This window comes from Thamnophis elegans, chromosome 6 (assembly GCF_009769535.1).
Source record: "Thamnophis elegans isolate rThaEle1 chromosome 6, rThaEle1.pri, whole genome shotgun sequence".
In the NCBI taxonomy this organism is placed as follows: Eukaryota; Metazoa; Chordata; class Lepidosauria; order Squamata; family Colubridae; genus Thamnophis; species Thamnophis elegans.
Genome location: NC_045546.1, coordinates 62,336,887 through 62,355,838, shown reverse-complemented (window position 1 = coordinate 62,355,838; position 18,952 = coordinate 62,336,887). Strand labels below are relative to the sequence as shown.

General features: G+C 47.9%; 1 protein-coding gene across 1 annotated transcript in view; it reads left to right on the top strand.

The window, feature by feature from the left end:
- Nucleotides 1–516: 516 nt before the first annotated feature.
- TSPAN7 (tetraspanin 7) overlaps nucleotides 517–18,952 on the top strand; it is a 125,181-nt gene continuing 106,745 nt past the window's right edge. Inside the window, 2 exon segments of the mRNA XM_032220320.1 lie at nucleotides 517–629; nucleotides 631–690. Coding sequence (XP_032076211.1) covers nucleotides 609–629; nucleotides 631–690 — 81 coding nt within the window. The 5' untranslated portion in view covers nucleotides 517–608.

Genomic DNA, 18,952 nt, shown 5'->3' with positions numbered 1-18,952 from the left:
ACGCGGCTCCCTTTTCAGCAGGAGTCTGGCGATAAGCAGCCTGCTTTGCCTACATGATCTACATCGGTTCCCCTCCCCCCAGCCGCATCACCCTGCCCTAAGACACCCTCGCGGGAGACGTCTTCCTTCTTTTACTGCGCCACGACGGTGGACCTGCCATCAACACAACTGCCTTTTCCACCCTCCTGCGTATTCTTTTGCTTCCTGCCTCGGCGCCTTTCCCGTAACTGGGTAGCGGAGATTCTCGTTTCCTTCTTCCCGGCCCTGGTGCTGCCTTCCAGATAGCGGGGCCCGAGGGCTAGGAAAGGTCGATTATCTCCTGCTTTCTCCGCCTGTGTGAGCGCACAATATTGCCAGGGCTGTGGTGTGCGGTAGCTGCGAGACGGCTGGAGGAGGGACAGGCTGTGCACGAGCACTCTGGAGCGGCCGCTTCCAAGCTTTCGCCTCGGCCGTGATAATATTAGTAGCGCGGGAGCCGGCGGCACGAATCCGCCGCTCCGTAGAGGCGCGAACGGAGCTTGCATCTCCCCTCCTTCCCTCCTTCCCCTCCCCTTCTGGCGCCACACTCCCTCCCCTGCCCTGAGCCACCAAGCCGGGATTTCAGTATTATGGCATCGAGGAGAATGGAGGACCAAACCCGTGATAACGTGTCTGAAAACCTTACTCATCATCTATTCCTTCGTTTTCTGGGTGAGTGCCCCAAACTCCGCGCTGGAAGCAGCCCAGTGAGGGTGTAAAGGGTGGGGGTATTGGAAGCGGCTATCCCCCCCCCCCCCCGGCTCGCCCCGAGCGGGTTTATGTGCCGTCTGCGTTGGCGTCGCCGGAGATAACGGAACGTTGCATGGGAACCGCAGCAGCGATTCTTTGCTGCGCAAACGCCTGTTTGCTTGCTATAGCATATTGCTCTCCTCCATGCTAGGCGTCTGTTCCCTCTGCATTTTCTGCCAACATCTCTGGGAAATGTGGTGGACAGCTCACGGAAAATGATGCTTTAGGAATAAAAATCACATGAACTTAAATATTTATTGGAAATGGTTTAAAATACCTACGTACACATCCAATAAATATGTGAAATAAACAGCAAGATATAAAACCTTTGCAAAAAAAAGCTTGCTGCTTTCACTGCTTCTGTTTGTATCCACTTAGCACTACCTACTCAGATGGTTATGTTTTCCTATATGTTATTATTTTGTCAGATTAACTTTTATTGCTGGATGTTCATACAAAAGTTGTAGCTGTTGGAATAGGAAGGGTTATCAAATACAGCATTAATGTCTTCTGTATTCTGGCTTCGTTTGAAATACGGTATATTGTACCATATGATTCTCCTATTTTCAAATAGGCAGTTACTCAATAAAGAATTGAAACCCATTTCTCATTGTTCTTGAATAACAGGAATAAATTATATGCTTTGATTAATAGTACAGTTAAACTGAAATACTGCTTCATTTCCAAGTAAGTGGGACTAGAACTAACCTTATCCCAAGTAATATAGATGTATATAATCATGAATTTAGATACATGTAGTATAGAAGTCTTGCTTTGGTTTAATTGAATATTATGTTGAACATCTCTACTCATTTCAAGAGACAGCCTTATTGCTGATTTTCCACTAGAAAATAGTATATACAGGTGGACATATTTGTAGGAAGATTGCCTCTTTTATTATTTTGAAGGCTATTGAATTGATTTTTTTAGTTCAGGCTTTACTTGCAGTTGCTCTAGAGGGAGAAAAGGGATCTTCACCTGCTTCATTATAGCAAAATAACATAATAATAATAATATTAAAATACTGTGGTTTGTAACTGAAATACATTAAAGAGGTATTAGGTAATGATCTCTGGGTTTTCAAATAGCCTCTAGGGACTGAAATTTTCTTACCAGCTTGGGTTGTTGTTCAGCAGACTCAAATACAGAGTCTATCCTATCTAAGAACTCTTTGGTCATACATCATGAAAGTATAATGTAATGGTTCCTGTTTGGTTTATTTAGTTTATATAGACCTTAAACATTACAGTTCATACTACAGACATTAACCATTCAATGTATCAAAATAAGCTAATGGAATGGCTTTAATATGTTCGGCACAATGAGAAAATGCAATGCTTTGTTTGTTTAAGCTTTGCTTAGTGAGCTAAATCAATATAGGAATAACTTTTTTCCTGATAGTCATCTCCTAATCCTTATCTTCCTATGTTCTTTCCACTTGATGAACAACTTAAGCCTGTTATATAATTTACACATGTGCTACATGTACTGTTTTTACAATTCACATTTGTTTTGATTTTTTAAAAAAATACAGGATTCCTTTTTTAAAATGCATATCTCTGCATAAGTCAGATTTGGGACACCAGAAGCTACTGATATGAATAATTCCTACATCAATTATTCTATAGTTCCTTCCATTCCCATTTCTCACTTATACTTTTAAAATTTGGATTATGTCTATTTTCTATCAGCAGTTGTATCTATCAAACTTTCTACATCTATTTGCTCATCATTAGTAAATACAGGTAGTACTCAATTTACAACAGTTCGTTTAGTGACTGACGTTACAACAGCACTGAAAAAAGTGACTTATCATTCTTCACACTTATGACTATTGTAGCAACCCCATGGTCATGTGATTTACATTCATATGCTTGACAACTGACTGACATTTATGACGGTTTGCAGTATCCCTGGATCATGTGATCACCTTTTTTGATCTTCTGACAAGTAAAGTCAATTGGGAAATCAGATTCATTTAACAACCGTGTTATTAATTTAAAAACTGCAGTGATTTACTTAACAAATGTGGCAAGAAAAGTCGTAAAATGGGGCAAAACTCACTGAACAAATTTCTTACTTAACAACATAAATTTTGGGCTAAATTGTGATCATATGTTGAGGACTACCTGTATGCCAAAGTACACAATCATTTTGGTCTTTCATACAGGAGAGACCCACCTGTGAAAAGATAGAAACAAAAATTCCATCAGAGTATTTTAATAAGGTTTATCGGGTTTGGGAGTGAATTTTTTTCAATAAGGTAGATCTAACATGGTGTTTAGCTACCATTCATTTTGGGACAAAGATAGATGCTTCCAAGCAAACTAAGTATTGGGTTTTCCCCCCTGTGGGATCTAGAGTCAAGGATTTCCTAATTTCAAAGTGTTGTTTACCTTCTATCATGATAGGAACAGGTGGTGTAGGTGCAGGTAGTCTGAGTGATGAGATTACCTCTCGTTTGAGTAAACTAATGTAAAATACTGGGTGGACTTGCCTGAGTGTCTTTGGAAGGAAGAGTTCTATGGTTACTGGGTTGATGACTCTAGTGATAGAGAAAGGTCCAATGAAATTTGGACAGCAAATTTGCAGCCTCTTTGATGGCTGCAGTGACTTCAGGAATTTTGTAGATAAGTATACCCTATCTCCAACATGGAAAGGTTTGGGTTCCACTCTTTTCTTGTCAGCTTGAATTTTAAAAGCTGCTCTAGCGTCCTCTAAAGCTAATCTAACTACTGGCCATGTGTTTCATAAGTGTCTATCCACTCCTTAAGTGAGGGGATAGTGGGTTCTTCTGTGGGTAGTTCAGGCATGGGGCTGAAATCCTGGCCTGTTGCTACTCTAAAAGGAGAGAAACCAGTGCTTGAGTGGACAGTGTTATTTAATGCAACTTCCGCAAAAGGTAGAAGTTCAGTCCAGTTATCCTATTGAAAATTAATAAACATCTTACATATTGTGCTAGGACTGAGTTAAGTTTTTCAGTTTGCCCGTTAGTTTGGGCATGGTGCGATAAGCTCAACCCTTGGGTGGTGCCAAGTAAAGTTAAAAATGCCCTCCAATTCACTCAGAGGTGGATTGGATCACTCTGTCAAAGATGATTCTCTGTGGAGCTTTATGAAGACAATAAATGTGTATCAAGAATAACTTGACTAGACTTTTGGCAGTTGGAATCGTTTGGCAAGGTATAAAATGTGCCTGTTTTGAAAACAGGTCTGTCACAACTCAAATGACAGTATTTCTTACACTTTCTGGTAGTTCTACAATAAAGTCCATAGCAATCTCTTTCCAGGGTGCTGAAGGTTCAGCTACCTCTATAATAGTCCTGGGATTTTCCTTTGACGTCTTTTAGCTGCTGCACAAATAGCACTGCTAACTACATAACTCTCTATGTCCTTTTTTAGTGATGGCCACCAAAATTTTAATTAGGTGTGAAGTTTTCACAAAACCAAAGTGTCCAGCTAATTTGGAGTTGTGGCACCTTGCCATTAAGCGCTGTCTTTGGCTAGCTGGAACATACAATTTCCCTCCCATCCAAGCTAAGTTATCGTTCATCAGGCAGCTGATTTTTGTGGCTCAAAAATCATTCATCAATAGCCAAAGCTTGTTTAAAAGTTTTGGTAGTGTCATTGTTCATCAATGTTTCTTGTTTTGCCTGGGATTTGGTGATTACTTTAGCGGCTAGTTGATTGTTTTATATCATGGGTTTGATTACATCTGGCTTCGTACTATTGTATTGCAGTTTTCTGGATAGTGCATCTTCCAGAAAATTTTTCCCACCTGGGAGATATCTGAGCGTAAATTTAAACTGTTTAAAGTACTAAGCCCATCGTACTTGTTTTGGGGAGAGTTTCCTTGGGGTCTTTAAGGCTTCTCAATTTTTATGATTCGTCCAGACTTCAAAAGGGATCTTACTCCCCTCTAGGAAATGTCTCTAGGTTAAAGTGCCCACCGAACTGTATACGCTTCTTTCTCCCAAATGGCCCACCTTTGCTCAGTTTCATTCAATTTTTTGGATGTGTAAGCACATGGTTGTAATTGGTCTTGCTCATTTTTCTGAAGCGGGACCGATCCTACTGCCACATCGCTGGCACCTGCTTGTATGACGAATGGTTTCTCTGTGTCCGGATGCTTTAGAATTGGCTCTGCTTTAAGTTTTTCAAATGCAGCTTGGCATTCCATTGTCCAGTTCAAAAGCTGCTTCGGTTTCGGGTTACTTTCCCCCTTCGTTTTTAAAAGCTTGGTGATGGGGAGAGCAATCTGGGCGAAAGCGGGGATAAACTGGTGGTAAAAATTGGCAAATCCCAGGAAGCTTTGTAACTGTTTACATGTTCTGGGTAGTTCCCAATCAAGTACCACCTGCACTTTTAAAGGATTCATTTCTTTGCCCTGGTGTGAAATGCAGTACCTAAATAATCATTTTTTTCTTGGTAGAATTCACATTTAGAGAGTTTAGCATAAAGTTTGGCAGAGCAGAGTTTGTTCAGAACAGCCCGGACTAGTTTTACATGTTTTTTTGGTTTCGGTATATAATAAAATGTCATCTAAATGTACCAAAACGCCCTTATACAAATGCTCATGTAGCACTTTGTTTATTAGTTGCATAAACACTGCAGGGGTCCCTTGTAGCCAAATAGGAGCACTTTGAATTGGTAGCATCCAAGAGGGGTGGTTCTATTCATCTCCTGCTTTAATTCTGATATGGTAGTAAGCCTCCCTTAAATCCAACTTTGAAAAAAAAATCCCTTTAGCAAAGTGTGCTAGCATATCTTTCATAAGGGGGAGAAGGGGTATATGTTCCCCACACTGATCGTGTTTAAGTTTCTAAAATCCACAGAGACATTTAGAGCCATCTTTTTTTCTCTAAATAACATTGGGGCTGCAATTTTTGGTTGGGCTGGCTCAATGAAACCCCTTGCTAGGTTTTTCTCAATGAATGCTCTCAGTTCTTCCAGCTCCCTCGGGGACATGCTATACATCTTGGGTTTAGGGAGTTTGGCCCTGGGTAGGATTTCTATTGCACAGCATTGCTGTTTCTTGGTGCTCTGCCCCCTCAGTTTCTTTGTGTGGATTCTCAGCAAATGTCACATGCATCTGAATTTTTATGGTGCCTTGCTTCCAATTAATTTTGGGGTTCCATTTTTTCAGCCATGCAAGGCCCAAAACTAGCGGCCATTCCATGCCAGGTGCCACTATAAATGTAAGTGTTTCTTCGTAGCTCCCGATGCTTATCTCATAGAGGCCCCTGCTATTGACCCATCTAGTTGGCAAAAAGCTATGGGGCTTTTCAGCTTCCTTACATTAATCCTCAACTTCCTTACCAGGGTTGGGCTGATCAAAGAGTGGGTGCACCCTGTCCACTAAAGCAGAGATTTCTATCCCCCTCTCCCAGTTGGGGATAAATAGTCTTAGGGGTAGGGTAAGCGGTTTAATTGTTTGCTTACCAGTGGTTCAACCTCTGGATCGCTTCTGAGTGAATATGGTTCCTCCTGCTGAGAAGCCTGGGTTTCCTCCTCAAAGAGGGGAGGGGGTGGAGATTCTACGATCTCTCTGCTCCTCAGGGTCATCTCCTTCCCACACTGGCCATGTTTCATAGGTTTCCCTCCCAGTGGGCACTCTGATCTCCTAGCCGGTGCTTCAGAACGGAATTCTGCAGCTCGGTGCTCCTCCATTCCACACTTGAAACAGGCTGAGGGTTTCGGAGAAGATGCCGTGTGTGGATTGAAAGGTTCTTGCTTTCATTGGGTTGAGGATTTCTTCCAAACTTGCCCCGCTCGGTACTGGTTGCTGGCCATGTTGATCTCAGCCTCTTCAGTAGTGAGATACCACTCATGTAGGTGGTTCGGTGCACCTTGGCCCACACAGGCATTGTAGAGGTCATCACCTTGAAACAGCTCACCAGGATATCGTCTTGCCAGTTCACACGGTATGCCAGGTCTTAGAATTCTTCGGTATACTGTCCGCTGTCCCTGCTTCACGACTTTAATGCAGTCATATGCTTTGCGGTCTGTGAGGGGGTCCTTGAAAGGTCGTTTCAAGGCCATCATGAAATGGTCGAAGTCCTGCAGTTCTGGCACATCAGCATTATGTAGGGTCACCATCCATCTGGCAGTGGCTCCTTCCAGGGCTAGGGTAACAACTCACACACCCTGGATCCTTGGGTTTGAAAATCATACCCATACTCTTACATGTAAGTGAGCATGTGTGCCACAAAGAATCCCAATTGTTCTGGTTTCCCATCAAACTTCATCCCAAGGGAAGGAGTTTTTCTAATTGCAGGTTTCGGGGTTGGTTGGGAGTGGCCCCCAATCCATACGCAAACTGGAGGGAGGGTTTCCTGGGTCCCTGGTTGTTACTGCTATGCCATCTGCTTGATCAGCAGGGCCCAGAGGGGGGTTAGCTCTCCCTAGCATCATCCACGGCTGCTGCCCTTCCAATGCTTCTTGGCTGCCGTTCTGGCTCCTCCCGGATGTTGAGATTTTCCAAAATCTCCATCACGAACTGGGTTACTCTTCAGATGATCCTCTCTCAGCGAGGCTTCATTTAGCTCCTCCTGATAAGTGGGGGCTTCTAGCTCCAATTTTCATCCCTTTTTTTTATTACCACGGGTGAGGGTGACTCTTTTGGTCCTCCCATCCCATCCGTCTTTCGTCCCGATGCCAATTGACCAGCGGGGCTTTTTGGGGTCCTCCAGGTTCACCTTATCCTCTCTGACAGGGTACCTGGAGCAGGCCTCTGGTTGGGGGTGGGTTGATGTTTCTCTCCCGCATTCAGTTTCCCCTTGTTCACTGTTGTGCTTGGGCATGGTTTGCAGGGCCCCTTTGGTAGAGCAAATATTGCTTCTCTGGGCTGACTGTTTTGCAGAGATGTTGCTTTATGTAAGAGTTCTAACTTAAAGTGAAGACTCTTGAAACGGAGTATTTCAAAAGGAACCTTTTATTAAGTAGAATGGCATCCATTGAATTCAAAGCAGCATCTGAATCCCCCTAGGCAATGCAAGTAGAATTAAAACAGTAGAGACCCCTCCCGTTAGTTAGAATGCAGATTTTAACCAATACACAAGTGTGAAGATTTTTCCTTTATCAACTGCCCTGAGAGCCGAATAAACCAATGTTCCCTGTAATATTTTTTCAGTATGTGCGGAAAAGTATAGTGTTTGAGCGGCACATTTTCATGTCTGAGCACCTGAATTTTTTTCACAGATGTTTCACAAAGCAATTGATTTATAGGATCTGAATTGGAATGGAGAAAAATGGTTTTGTGCATGAGTGAGTGTGTGTGTGTGTGTGTGTGTGTGTGTGTGAGCAAGGGATCCGGTAAGGGAACTGTGCCTATTTAGAAAAGAAGGTAAATTATTGCAAACATGATCAGTCGAAGATAAGTATGGGGACAAGTTGGGTGGTAGAGAGAAAGTGATAAAAGAATAGGAGAGAGGAAGAGAGGAAGAAAAAAGAGGGAAGAGAGACAGAAAGAGACAGAGAAGGAGAGAGAAAGTGACAGAAGTGGGAAAGAAGGAGAGGGAAAGAGAGACAAAGAGAAAGGATGAGACAGAAAGAGACAAAGAGGAGCGAGAAGGGAGGAGAGAAAAAGTGACAGAAGAATGGAAAAGAAAGAGAGAAAGAGAAGAGAGACAAAGAGAAAGAGGATGAGAGAGACAGAGAGAGAAGAGAGGAAGAGGAAAGAGGAAGAGAGAACACCTCATTTCAACCCTGAGGTGCAAATATTCTTTTTGATTGGTAATTTTATTTATTCATTTACTATCCAATACTCTCATTCCTCCTTAAGTTCATCAAGAATTTTCTTCTTTTTATTGAATTTATCACAATACCTTGAGAAAGGACGTTGGTCTTACCTGAACGTCTATTTTCTGATGGGAGGAGGGAATGGTCACACGTGGGTTTTATCACAGCCTGATTGGTCCAAGGCTGAGAGGAAATCTATAAATATCGGTGCCTGTCCATTGCTGGCCCAGATTCTCGAACATGAACGGTACAACTGAAAAACAAGAAACAACACAACAAACCCCGGGAAACACCCCCCGGGCCCTCCCCTTGGCCCCAGCAGACAGAACTCAGGGCGGGTTGTGACCATTCCCTCCTCCCATCAGAAAATAGACGTTCAGGTAAGACCAACGTCCTTTTTCCAGAATGGGAGGAGGGAATGGTCACACGTGGGACATACAAAAGCTAAAGTCCCAGGGAGGGAGAACAGGAACTCTAGGGCCCAAGGGGAGCCTCAGCCGCCACCCCCTGTAGGACCCTACGACCGAAAGACGCGTCCGCCGACGCAAAAGCATCCAGATGATAATGCCGGATGAACGAGGTTGGAGTGGCCCAGGTAGCCGCCCGGCAGACGTCTTCAAACGGGGCCCTCGTGGCCCACGCTGCCGAGGTCGCCGCGCTCCTTGTAGAGTGCGCCGTGACGCCTGACGGAACCGGCCGCCCTGAGGCCACGTAGGCCTCCGAGATGGCCTGACGCAGCCAACGGCCGATGGTAGCCGAGGACACCCTCGAACCCAGAGCTCCAGGTAGGAAGGAGACGAACAAGGTCTCAGACTTGCGGAAATCCTTGGTCCGCCGGAGGTACATCCGCAGGGCACAGCGGACATCCAGACGATGCCAAAGACACTCCCTTTCAGTGGACGGACTCGGGCAGAAGTCGGGCAGGACGATCTCCTGAGCCCTGTGAAAGGGGGTATTTACTTTGGGGACGAATGCCGGGTCAAGGCGAAGGACCACTCTGTCCTGGTGAAAATGACAGAGGTCGTCCTTACAAGACAGGGCGCCCAGCTCGGATATACGTCGGGCGGAAATGATGGCCACCAGGAAGACCACCTTCAGTGATAAGAAGCGCAAGTGCACCGAGCGGAGAGGTTCAAACGGAGCTCCCGTTAAGGCCTTGAGGACAAGCGGAAGATCCCAAGTGGGGAATCTATGAACGGGGGGAGGCCTGAGATTAGCCGCCCCCTTGAGGAACAGCTTGACCAGAGGAGACTGGGAAAGGGAAGAAGACCCCGCCCCCCCAAGACCGAGGACAGAGCCGCCACTTGGCGTTGCAAGGTGTTTTGCAAGAGCCCGTCCTCCAGGCCCTTCTGAAGGAAATCCAAGACGTTGGGAATGGTGGCTCTGTCGGGAGAGATGCCCTTGGGGGAGCACCAGCGGACGAACGCCGCCCAGGTGGAGTTATAAATGCGGGTCATCAAGGGGCGACGTGCCGCCTCGATGGTGCGAATGACCCCGGAAGATAGATGAGCCCCCCCTAGAAGCCGCCGTTCAAGAGCCAAACGGTCAGCTGAAGCCACTGAGGCTCTGGGTGAATCAGGGCCCCCTGCCGTAAGACCACCTCCCCTTGCGGGATCCTCCACGGGGAAGTCACCGACAGCTGAACCAGGTCCGCAAACCAGGGCCTCCTGGGCCAAAACGGGGCCACCAGAATGACCAAGGCCCCTTCCGTCACCACCTTCCTGACGGTCCCCGGGATGAGTGGAATGGGGGGAAAGGCATAGAGAAGGCCCGGGGGCCACCGGCTCCTGAGGGCATCCGTGCCCTCCGCCGAGCTGGATTGGAAACGGGTGAAGAAACGCGGGAGTTGTGTGTTCTCGGGAGACGCAAACAAGTCCACCCGGGGGGACCCGAACCGACGACAGATCTCCCGGAACAGCGACGGGTGGAGTTGCCACTCGCCGTTGTCCAGAGTTGCTCGACTGAGCCAGTCCACCTGGACGTTGGAGAGTCCCGAGATGTGCTCCGCCACCAGAGACTGTAAGTGTTTCTCCGCCCACGACCCCAATCGCAGAGCCTCCAGCCAGAGGGCTCTCGAGTGGGTCCCGCCCTGACGATTGATGTGCGCCTTGGTGGCCACATTGTCCGTTAGGAGGAGAACGTGGCTCCCTTCCACCGAGGAGCGAAAGTGACTCAGGGCCAGACGCGCGGCCTTCAGTTCCAGCCAATTGATGTTGTGATGGAGGTCCGAGGCCGTCCATCTGCCCTGAGCCATCCGAGAGCCCACCAGGGCCCCCCACCCGAACAGACTCGCGTCCGTGGTGACGGTCACCCTGCTCGGCTCCCAGAACAGACACCCCCACTGGATGGCCGGGGAGAGCCACCACACCAGGGATGCACGGACCCCCGCTGAGATGCGGAGAGTCCGAAGGGAATTGCTCATTCGTCCCCTCTGATAGGGGATAAGCTCCCATTGAAGGGGCCGAAGATGGAGTCTGGCCCACGGGACAATCCCTATGCAAGAGACCATCTTGCCTAATAACTGCGACAGAGAGAGGATCGAAACGGAGCGCTTTGTGCGAACGCTCTCCGCCAGCCGACGAAGGCTGACCTGCCTCTCCTGAGACAGACGCACCTCCCCCAACTTGGAATCTATGACTGTCCCCAGATGCAGAATGCGAGTGGAGGGAGTGAGATGGCTCTTTTAGAAGTTTACCGAGAACCCCAGGGCCTGGAGGCTTCGAATGGTAATCCGAAGATCTGAAACGGCCTGAGACAGGGTGCCCGCCTGAAGCAAGACATCGTCTAAATAACATTGGAGGCGGACCGGGACCGATCTCAGATGGGCCGCCAGAGCAGCCAGGACCTTTGTGAAGGTCCTCGGGGCCGAGGCCAGGCCGAAGGGAAGAGCCCTGTACTGGTAATGGTGGGGCCCGTGGGAGAACCTCAAGAACCGGCGATGAGCGGGCAGGATGGGAATGTGAAGATAGGCCTCCGTGAGATCCACGGAGGCCAGGAAATTGCCTTTCCTGATGCCCTGAAGGATGGACTTGAGCGATGACATTTTGAACCGCCTGTAGACCAGAAACCTGTTCAGGCGCTTGAGGTCTAGAATTGCTCTCCAACCCCCCGTGCTCTTCGGGACCACGAAGAGATTTGAGTAGTGGCCCCGGCCCCGTTCCCCTGCGGGAACCGCCTCCACCGCTTGGATTTCGAGGAGGTGGGCGATCGCCTGACTCATCAGGCGGCGGCGCTCTCGACTCCGGGATGGAGGGAACTCCCGCGTTTCTTCACCCGTTTCCAATCCAGCTCGGCGGAGGGCACGGATGCCCTCAGGTGGCCCCCGGGCCTTCTCTATGCCTTTCCCCCCATTCCACTCATCCCGGGGACCGTCAGGAAGGTGGTGACGGAAGGGGCCTTGGTCATTCTGGTGGCCCCGTTTTGGCCCAGGAGGCCCTGGTTTGCGGACCTGGTTCAGCTGTCGGTGACTTCCCCATGGAGGATCCCGCAAGGGGAGGTGGTCTTACGGCAGGGGGCCCTGATTCACCCAGAGCCTCAGTGGCTTCAGCTGACCATTTGGCTCTTGAACGGCGGCTTCTAGGGGGGGCTCATTTATCTTCCGGGGTCATCCGCACCATCGAGGCGGCACGTCGCCCCTCGACGACCCGCATTTATAACTCCACCTGGGCGGCGTTCGCCCGCTGGTGCTCCCCCAAGGGCATCTCTCCCGACAGAGCCACCATTCCCAACGTCTTGGATTTCCTTCAGAAGGGTCTGGAGGACGGGCTCTCGCAAAACACCTTGCGACGCCAAGTGGCGGCTCTGTCCTCGGTCTTGGGGGGGGGGCGGGGTCTTCTTCCCTTTCCCAGTCTCCTCTGGTCAAGCTGTTCCTCAAGGGGGCGGCTAATCTCAGGCCTCCCCCCGTTCATAGATTCCCCACGTGGGATCTTCCGTTTGTCCTCAAGGCCTTAACGGGAGCTCCGTTTGAACCTCTCCGCTCGGTGCACTTGCGCTTCTTATCACTGAAGGTGGTCTTCCTGGTGGCCATCACTTCCGCCCGGCGTATATCCGAGCTGGGCGCCCTGTCTTGTAAGGACGACCTCTGTCATTTTCACCAGGACAGAGTGGTCCTTCGCCTTGACCCGGCATTCGTCCCCAAAGTAAATACCCCCTTTCACAGGGCTCAGGAGATCGTCCTGCCCGACTTCTGCCCGAGTCCGTCCACTGACAGGGAGTGTCTTTGGCATCGTCTGGATGTCCGCCGTGCCCTGCGGATGTACCTCCGGCGGACCAAGGATTTCCGCAAGTCTGAGGCCTTGTTCGTCTCCTTCCTACCTGGAGCTCTGGGTTCGAGGGTGTCCTCGGCTACCATCGGCCGTTGGCTGCGTCAGGCCATCTCGGAGGCCTACGTGGCCTCAGGGCGGCCGGTTCCATCAGGCGTCACGGCACACTCTACAAGGAGCGCAGCGACCTCGGCAGCGTGGGCCACGAGGGCCCCGTTTGAAGACATCTGCCGGGCGGCTACCTGGGCCACTCCAACCTCGTTCATCCGGCATTATCGTTGGGTGCTTTCGCGTCGGCGGAAGCGTCTTTCGGTCGTAGGGTCCTACAGGGGGTGGCAGCTGAGGCTCCCCTTGGTTCCTAGAGTTCCTGTTCTCCCTCCCTGGGACTTTAGTTTGGGTATGTCCCACTTGTGACCATTCCCTCCTCCCATTCTGGAAAAAGGACGTTGGTCTTACCTGAACGTCTATTTTCTGATGGGAGGAGGGAATGGTCACAACCAGCCCTGAGTTCTGTCTGTTGGGGCCAAGGGGAGGGCCCGGGGGGTGTTTCCCGGGGTTTGTTGTGTTGTTTCTTGTTTTTCAGTTGTACCGTTCATGTTCGAGAATCTGGGCCAGCAATGGACAGGCACCGGTATTTATAGATTTCCTCTCAGCCTTGGACCAATCAGGCTGTGATGAAACCCACGTGTGACCATTCCCTCCTCCCATCAGAAAATAGACGTTCAGGTAAGACCAACGTCCTATCTCTTTATATTTCAACTCTAACTCTTTCAGTCTTAAAGATTTAGTGAGGAGAAATCCAAAAATTCTTTAAAGAGGAAAAAAAATGCTTGCACAATTGCACTCATGGAGACATGTATATATTATGCACAACACACAGAGAAACAAACTTAGAGAGAGAGAGAGAGAGAGAGAGAGAGAGAGAGAGAGAGAGAGCATCCCTCCTTCCTTCAGCCCAACACTCTCGCTGGCATCTTGGCCAGACGAGAGGGACTGCAGAGGGTCTCCTTGAGTCTAGGGCAGCGAGTCATTCGATGGGAAAGTTGCCTCTTGGAAGGAATGACACGGATTGGCTTCCACTTTCGATCTGCCGTCCAAAGACCGAACAGAGAAGCAAAGAGGCAGGAGAGACGAAGCAGGAGAGATGAAGCGGGAGCCAATCCGGGTCATTCCTTCCAAGAGGCAACTTTCCCATTGAATGACTTGCTGCCCTAGGCTCGAGGAGACCCTCTGCAGTCCCTCTCATCTGGCCGGGATGCCAGCAAGAGTGTTGGGCTGAAGGAAGGAGGGATACTCTCTCTCTCTCTCTCTCTCTCTCTCTCTCCCTCTCCCTCTCCCTCTCCCTCTCCCTCTCCCTCCCTCCCTCCCTCCCTCTCTGGCAAATCTGAGCAGCCGCTGCTGGGAGCCCATCTCCCAACCCCCACACCCCTTCTCTGAGCTACTTACTTTCTGCCTTGTGGACCTAGAACTGATTGCTGTCTCCAGGCTGGCTCTCCTCTCCTATTATGGTGGAAGGCGTCTCACAAAAACCACTACGCGGCAGTTGGAAACTGCTGCACGGTGTTTTGTTGCCATGTGTGCGGCCGTGTGGCGGCGCAGCTTAGAGGGAACAGTGGAATAAACATACATTCCCATGGCTATATTCCATTAGACATTACAGAGAAACATCCTACATGGCCATCATAAACATTCCTCCAAAAGGTGAGGGGATTTCAAGGCATTTTGGTGCCAGGAAACCAGTTGTAAAATATCAGTTGTCACAGGCACTGCTAATAAATCGACTCCAAGCCCCGCTCCTCCCAATTGAATGGCAGTATCACTTTTAGGGATCTGACACTATCTTTCATTGTGTATTATTTAGTTCTCAGCTACTAGCATGGAATCATTTGCATACAAAATATAGATATATCTGATGTCTCCAACTATCACTGCTAATGTCACAAAAGGATTTCCCTAATTATCCACGAATATATTAAACAACCAATAACATGTTTATTATATTATTTACAATCAATTTGTGCATGTTTTATTCTATTTTATGGTATATATTGTACACCATAATATACAGACACTTTCATATTTGCCAGCTGAGCTTCAAATCCATAGTAATCAAAATATTCCACAATTCAAGCCTATTCATTTTATTATGCATTTTGTTTAAATCAATAAATGTATAATGCAAATTCTTGTTCACATTCATATATTTCACTATCACTTGCCAAAGAACAAAAACCTGGTCTGCATTCATCCTGCCCTGCTAACGCACTTCCCAAATGTTTCTCATTATTCCTTTTATGGACTTTCCATCAAATTTCTGTCAAACATCTTTTTAGGCACACACGCTGATTCTACTTTTTGACAATCAATTTTAGTTACTGCTCATCAGTTCACAAACACAAACTTCATATATATGTTAAACAACATTAATATCCATTGCAAATCAAACTAATCCATAGTTCAACATTGTTCTATTTATAACATTTGTAACCTTACCATTTCTAATATTGTCAGGGTCTTTTAAAATCAATTTTCTTCATTTTTATAGCATTCATTTCAATCCCTCACTTCAATCATAATTTTCATGAAAGAAACCTGTATATTTTCTAACATTCCTTCAATTCATTCATCCCAAATAATTTTATCACATTTATTATTAATTCTACCCTATTCTGGGGGCTTCTTATATAACTTTCTTCACCTACTTCCCAAATAATATTTCTTCTCATCAAAAATGGTTATGCATTTTCTCTGCTACATTTATTTTTGTTCTTGTTTTCTTTGATTGCATTCATTCTTTGAAACTATTTTCCTCTCTGCATATCAGATAATGCCTTTCATTTTAAGTTTTTACAGCACTCAATATATTTTGTTTAATTCTTTAATTCAAGGCCTTTTCTATTTCATCATTTCACTATTCTATTAAACATCCTTTTTCATTCTTCAGGTTATATATTTCCACTCATTTCTGTGGCACTCTGTAATATAATTGTTTTCACTTTGATTCCAAGTATCTTCTACATTTTCTTTCCTTAAGGTTATTTTCCATACATTCTGTTGAAATAGTTGTATACCCTTTCATATTTCCATTCATTCAGAATTCTTATTTATGTTTCTGGACTTATTCTTTTTTTTTTCATGTCATTTTAATTTTATTACATTTCCATTTCCTCCCCCAACCGAGAATTGATTGCATCAAAAAATGTTTCAAATTCAGAACTTTTCACTGTATTTTTCACTAAGTCTTCCACAATAAACAAATCAACCAAACCAATTATGCTTTTAGTTTTATATTAATTTCTTTACCACTAGACTATATGAATAGAATTGTCCTTAAAATATATTCAAAACAAATAGATTTTGTTTTAAGCAGATACCCCCTAATTATTCTCATTTATTCTTTGGTTTCGAAATGGCCTACTTTTTTTTTTTACATTCATAGGATACTTTTTTCCCACCATGTATATGTATACATTCAAACTACCCTGATGTTTCTCTATGTCATACGTGTGTTTATATGTGAGTATATGCATAATGGTTATCTTTTGCAAGCTGAATGCAACAAACTTTCATTTTAATATGTTGATTAGTGACATTTAAAGTGACAAAGTTCTAATCCAGGGGTGTCAAACTGGATTTCTTCAAAGGCCTGATCAGCATTCTAGTGCTTCTCTGCGGGCTGGCGGGGGTGGTGGAAGATGGATTGAGATTGAAATTGAGATTTGTTTTATTTATATGCCGCCCTTTTCCAGGAGGGACTCAGGGAGGCGAACAACTCAAAGGGGAAAAGGGAACATAGAACACAATACAAGTAGTTAAAATAGCCAAGAATCACACAGCCACACAGGTCGAGAGGGGAGGGGAACTCGTCAACCCCAGGCCTGCCGGCACAGCCAGGTTTTGACGGCTTTTCGGAAGGCCTGGAGAGAGGTGAGGGTCCGAATCTCTGCGGGGAGTTCGTTCCAAAGGGCCGGAGCTGCCACAGAGAAGGCCCTCCCCCGGGTAGTAGCCAGATGGCATTGGCTGGTAGACGGAACCCGGAGGAGGCTGACCCTGTGTGATCTAATGGGTCTTTGGGAGGTAATTGGCAGCAGGCGGTCTCTCAAGTACCCAGGTCCAATACCATGAAGGGCTTTATAAGTTACGACTAGCACTTTGAAGCATATCCGGAGACCGATCGGTAGCCAGTGCAGCTCGCGGAGGATAGGTGTAACGTGGGTGTATTGAGGTGCACCCACAATTGCTCGCGCGGCTGCATTCTGGCTGAGTTGAAGTCTCCGAATACTCTTCAAGGGCTGCCCCATGTAGAGCGCATTGCAGTAGTCCAGTCTTGAGGTCACGAGGGCATGAGTGACTGTTGCGAGTGCCTCCCGGTTCAGGTAGGGACGCAACTGGTGTACCAGGCGAACCTGGGCAAATGCCCCCCTGGTCACAGCCGACAAATGATTTTCTAAGGCCAGCTGTGGGTCCAGGAGGACTCCCAAGTTGTGAGCCCTGTCTGAGGGGCGTAAATTTTCACCTCACCCCCCAGCCTGAGTGATGGAATACTAACCAAATTCTTGGGAGGGAAACACAACAGCCACTCGGTCTTGTCTGGATTGAGCACAAGCTTGTTAACCCCCATCCAGACCCTGACAGCCTCCAGGCACTGGCACATCATGTCAACCGCTTCACTGAGTTGGCACGGGGTGGACAGATACAACTGAGTATCGTCCGCGTATTGATGGTATTTTATCCCGTGCCGTCGAATGATCTCACCCAGTGGCTTCATGTAGATATTAAACAGGAGGGGGGATAGGACCGAACCCTGAGGAACCCCATATTTCAGGGGCCTAGGGGTCGACCTCTGCCCCCCCGACCAACACCGACTGCAACCTGTCTGAGAGGTAGGAGAAGAACCACCGAAAAACAGTGCCTCCCACCCCCACCTCTCGTAACTGTCGCAGCAGGATACCATGGTCGATGGTATTGAAGGCCGCTGAGAGGTCAAGGAGCACTAGGATAGAGGAATGTCCTCTATCCCTGGCTCTCCAGAGATCATCAGTCAGTGCGACCAAAGCGGTTTCCGTGCTGTAGCCAGGCCTGAATCCAGACTGAAAGGAGTCCAGATAATTGGCTTCATCCAAGGACCGTCGGAGTTGAGAGGCTACCACTTTCTCAACAACCTTCCCAATGAAGGGGAGGTTGGAGACTGGACGGTAGTTGTTCAAACTGGCTGGATCCAGCGATGGCTTCTTCAGGAGGGGTCTCACCACCGCTATCTTCAATGCTGGTGGGAAGAAGCCCTCCCGAAGAGAAGCATTCACCATCGCCTGGATCCAGCTCCGCATCACCTCCTTGCTGTTCGCGACCAGCCAGGAGGGGCACGGGTCCAGTACACACGTGGCAGCACTCACCGCTCCCATGGCCTTTTCCACTTCATCAGGAGCAACAGGTTGAAAGTCAGTCCAGAGATGTCGTTCAAGACCTTCCCCCGGTACCCCGGCTGGCTCTGCGCAATTGGAGTCCAGGTCCATCCGAAGCCGAGCAACTTTGTCCACGAGGAACTGGACATATTCCTCTGCTCTACCTTGTAAGGGGTTATCCGCAACCCTCGTATTTAGGAGGGAGCCGGTCACCCTAAACAAGGCGGCAGGGCGTGACTCAGCGGACGCTATCAGAGCGGCAATGTAGTTGTTCTTGGCTGTCCGTATTGCCAATAGATATGCTCCGATGCAAGCTTTTAATAGTGCTCGGTCTGACTTGGATTTACTGGCCCTCCAGCGGCGCTCTAGGCGTCTCTTTTGGCGCTTCACCTCCTGGAGGCCCTCGGTAAACCAAGGGGCCCTCCTGGATCTACTGCCGCGGATCGGCCGTAAAGGCGCAATCCGGTGGAGAGCCTCAGACGCTACCGAGTTCCAAGTGGCAACTAAGGTCTCCACCGGACTGCGGGCGAGAGTATCAGGCATAACGCCAAGCGCCGTCTGGAAACCCTGGGGATCCATAAGACGCCTGGGGTGGAACCACCTAATCGATTCCTCCTCCCTACAGCGGGGGATTGGCCTCCGAAAGTCGAGCCTCAGTAGGAAGTGGTCCGACCATGATACCTCCTGCAGAACCCTGACGGCCAAAAGAGGGTGCGGGGGCCCCACGAGTGGCCCCCTCTGCTCCAGTTTTGGCCTGAATGGCCTCCTGTAGCACTTTACC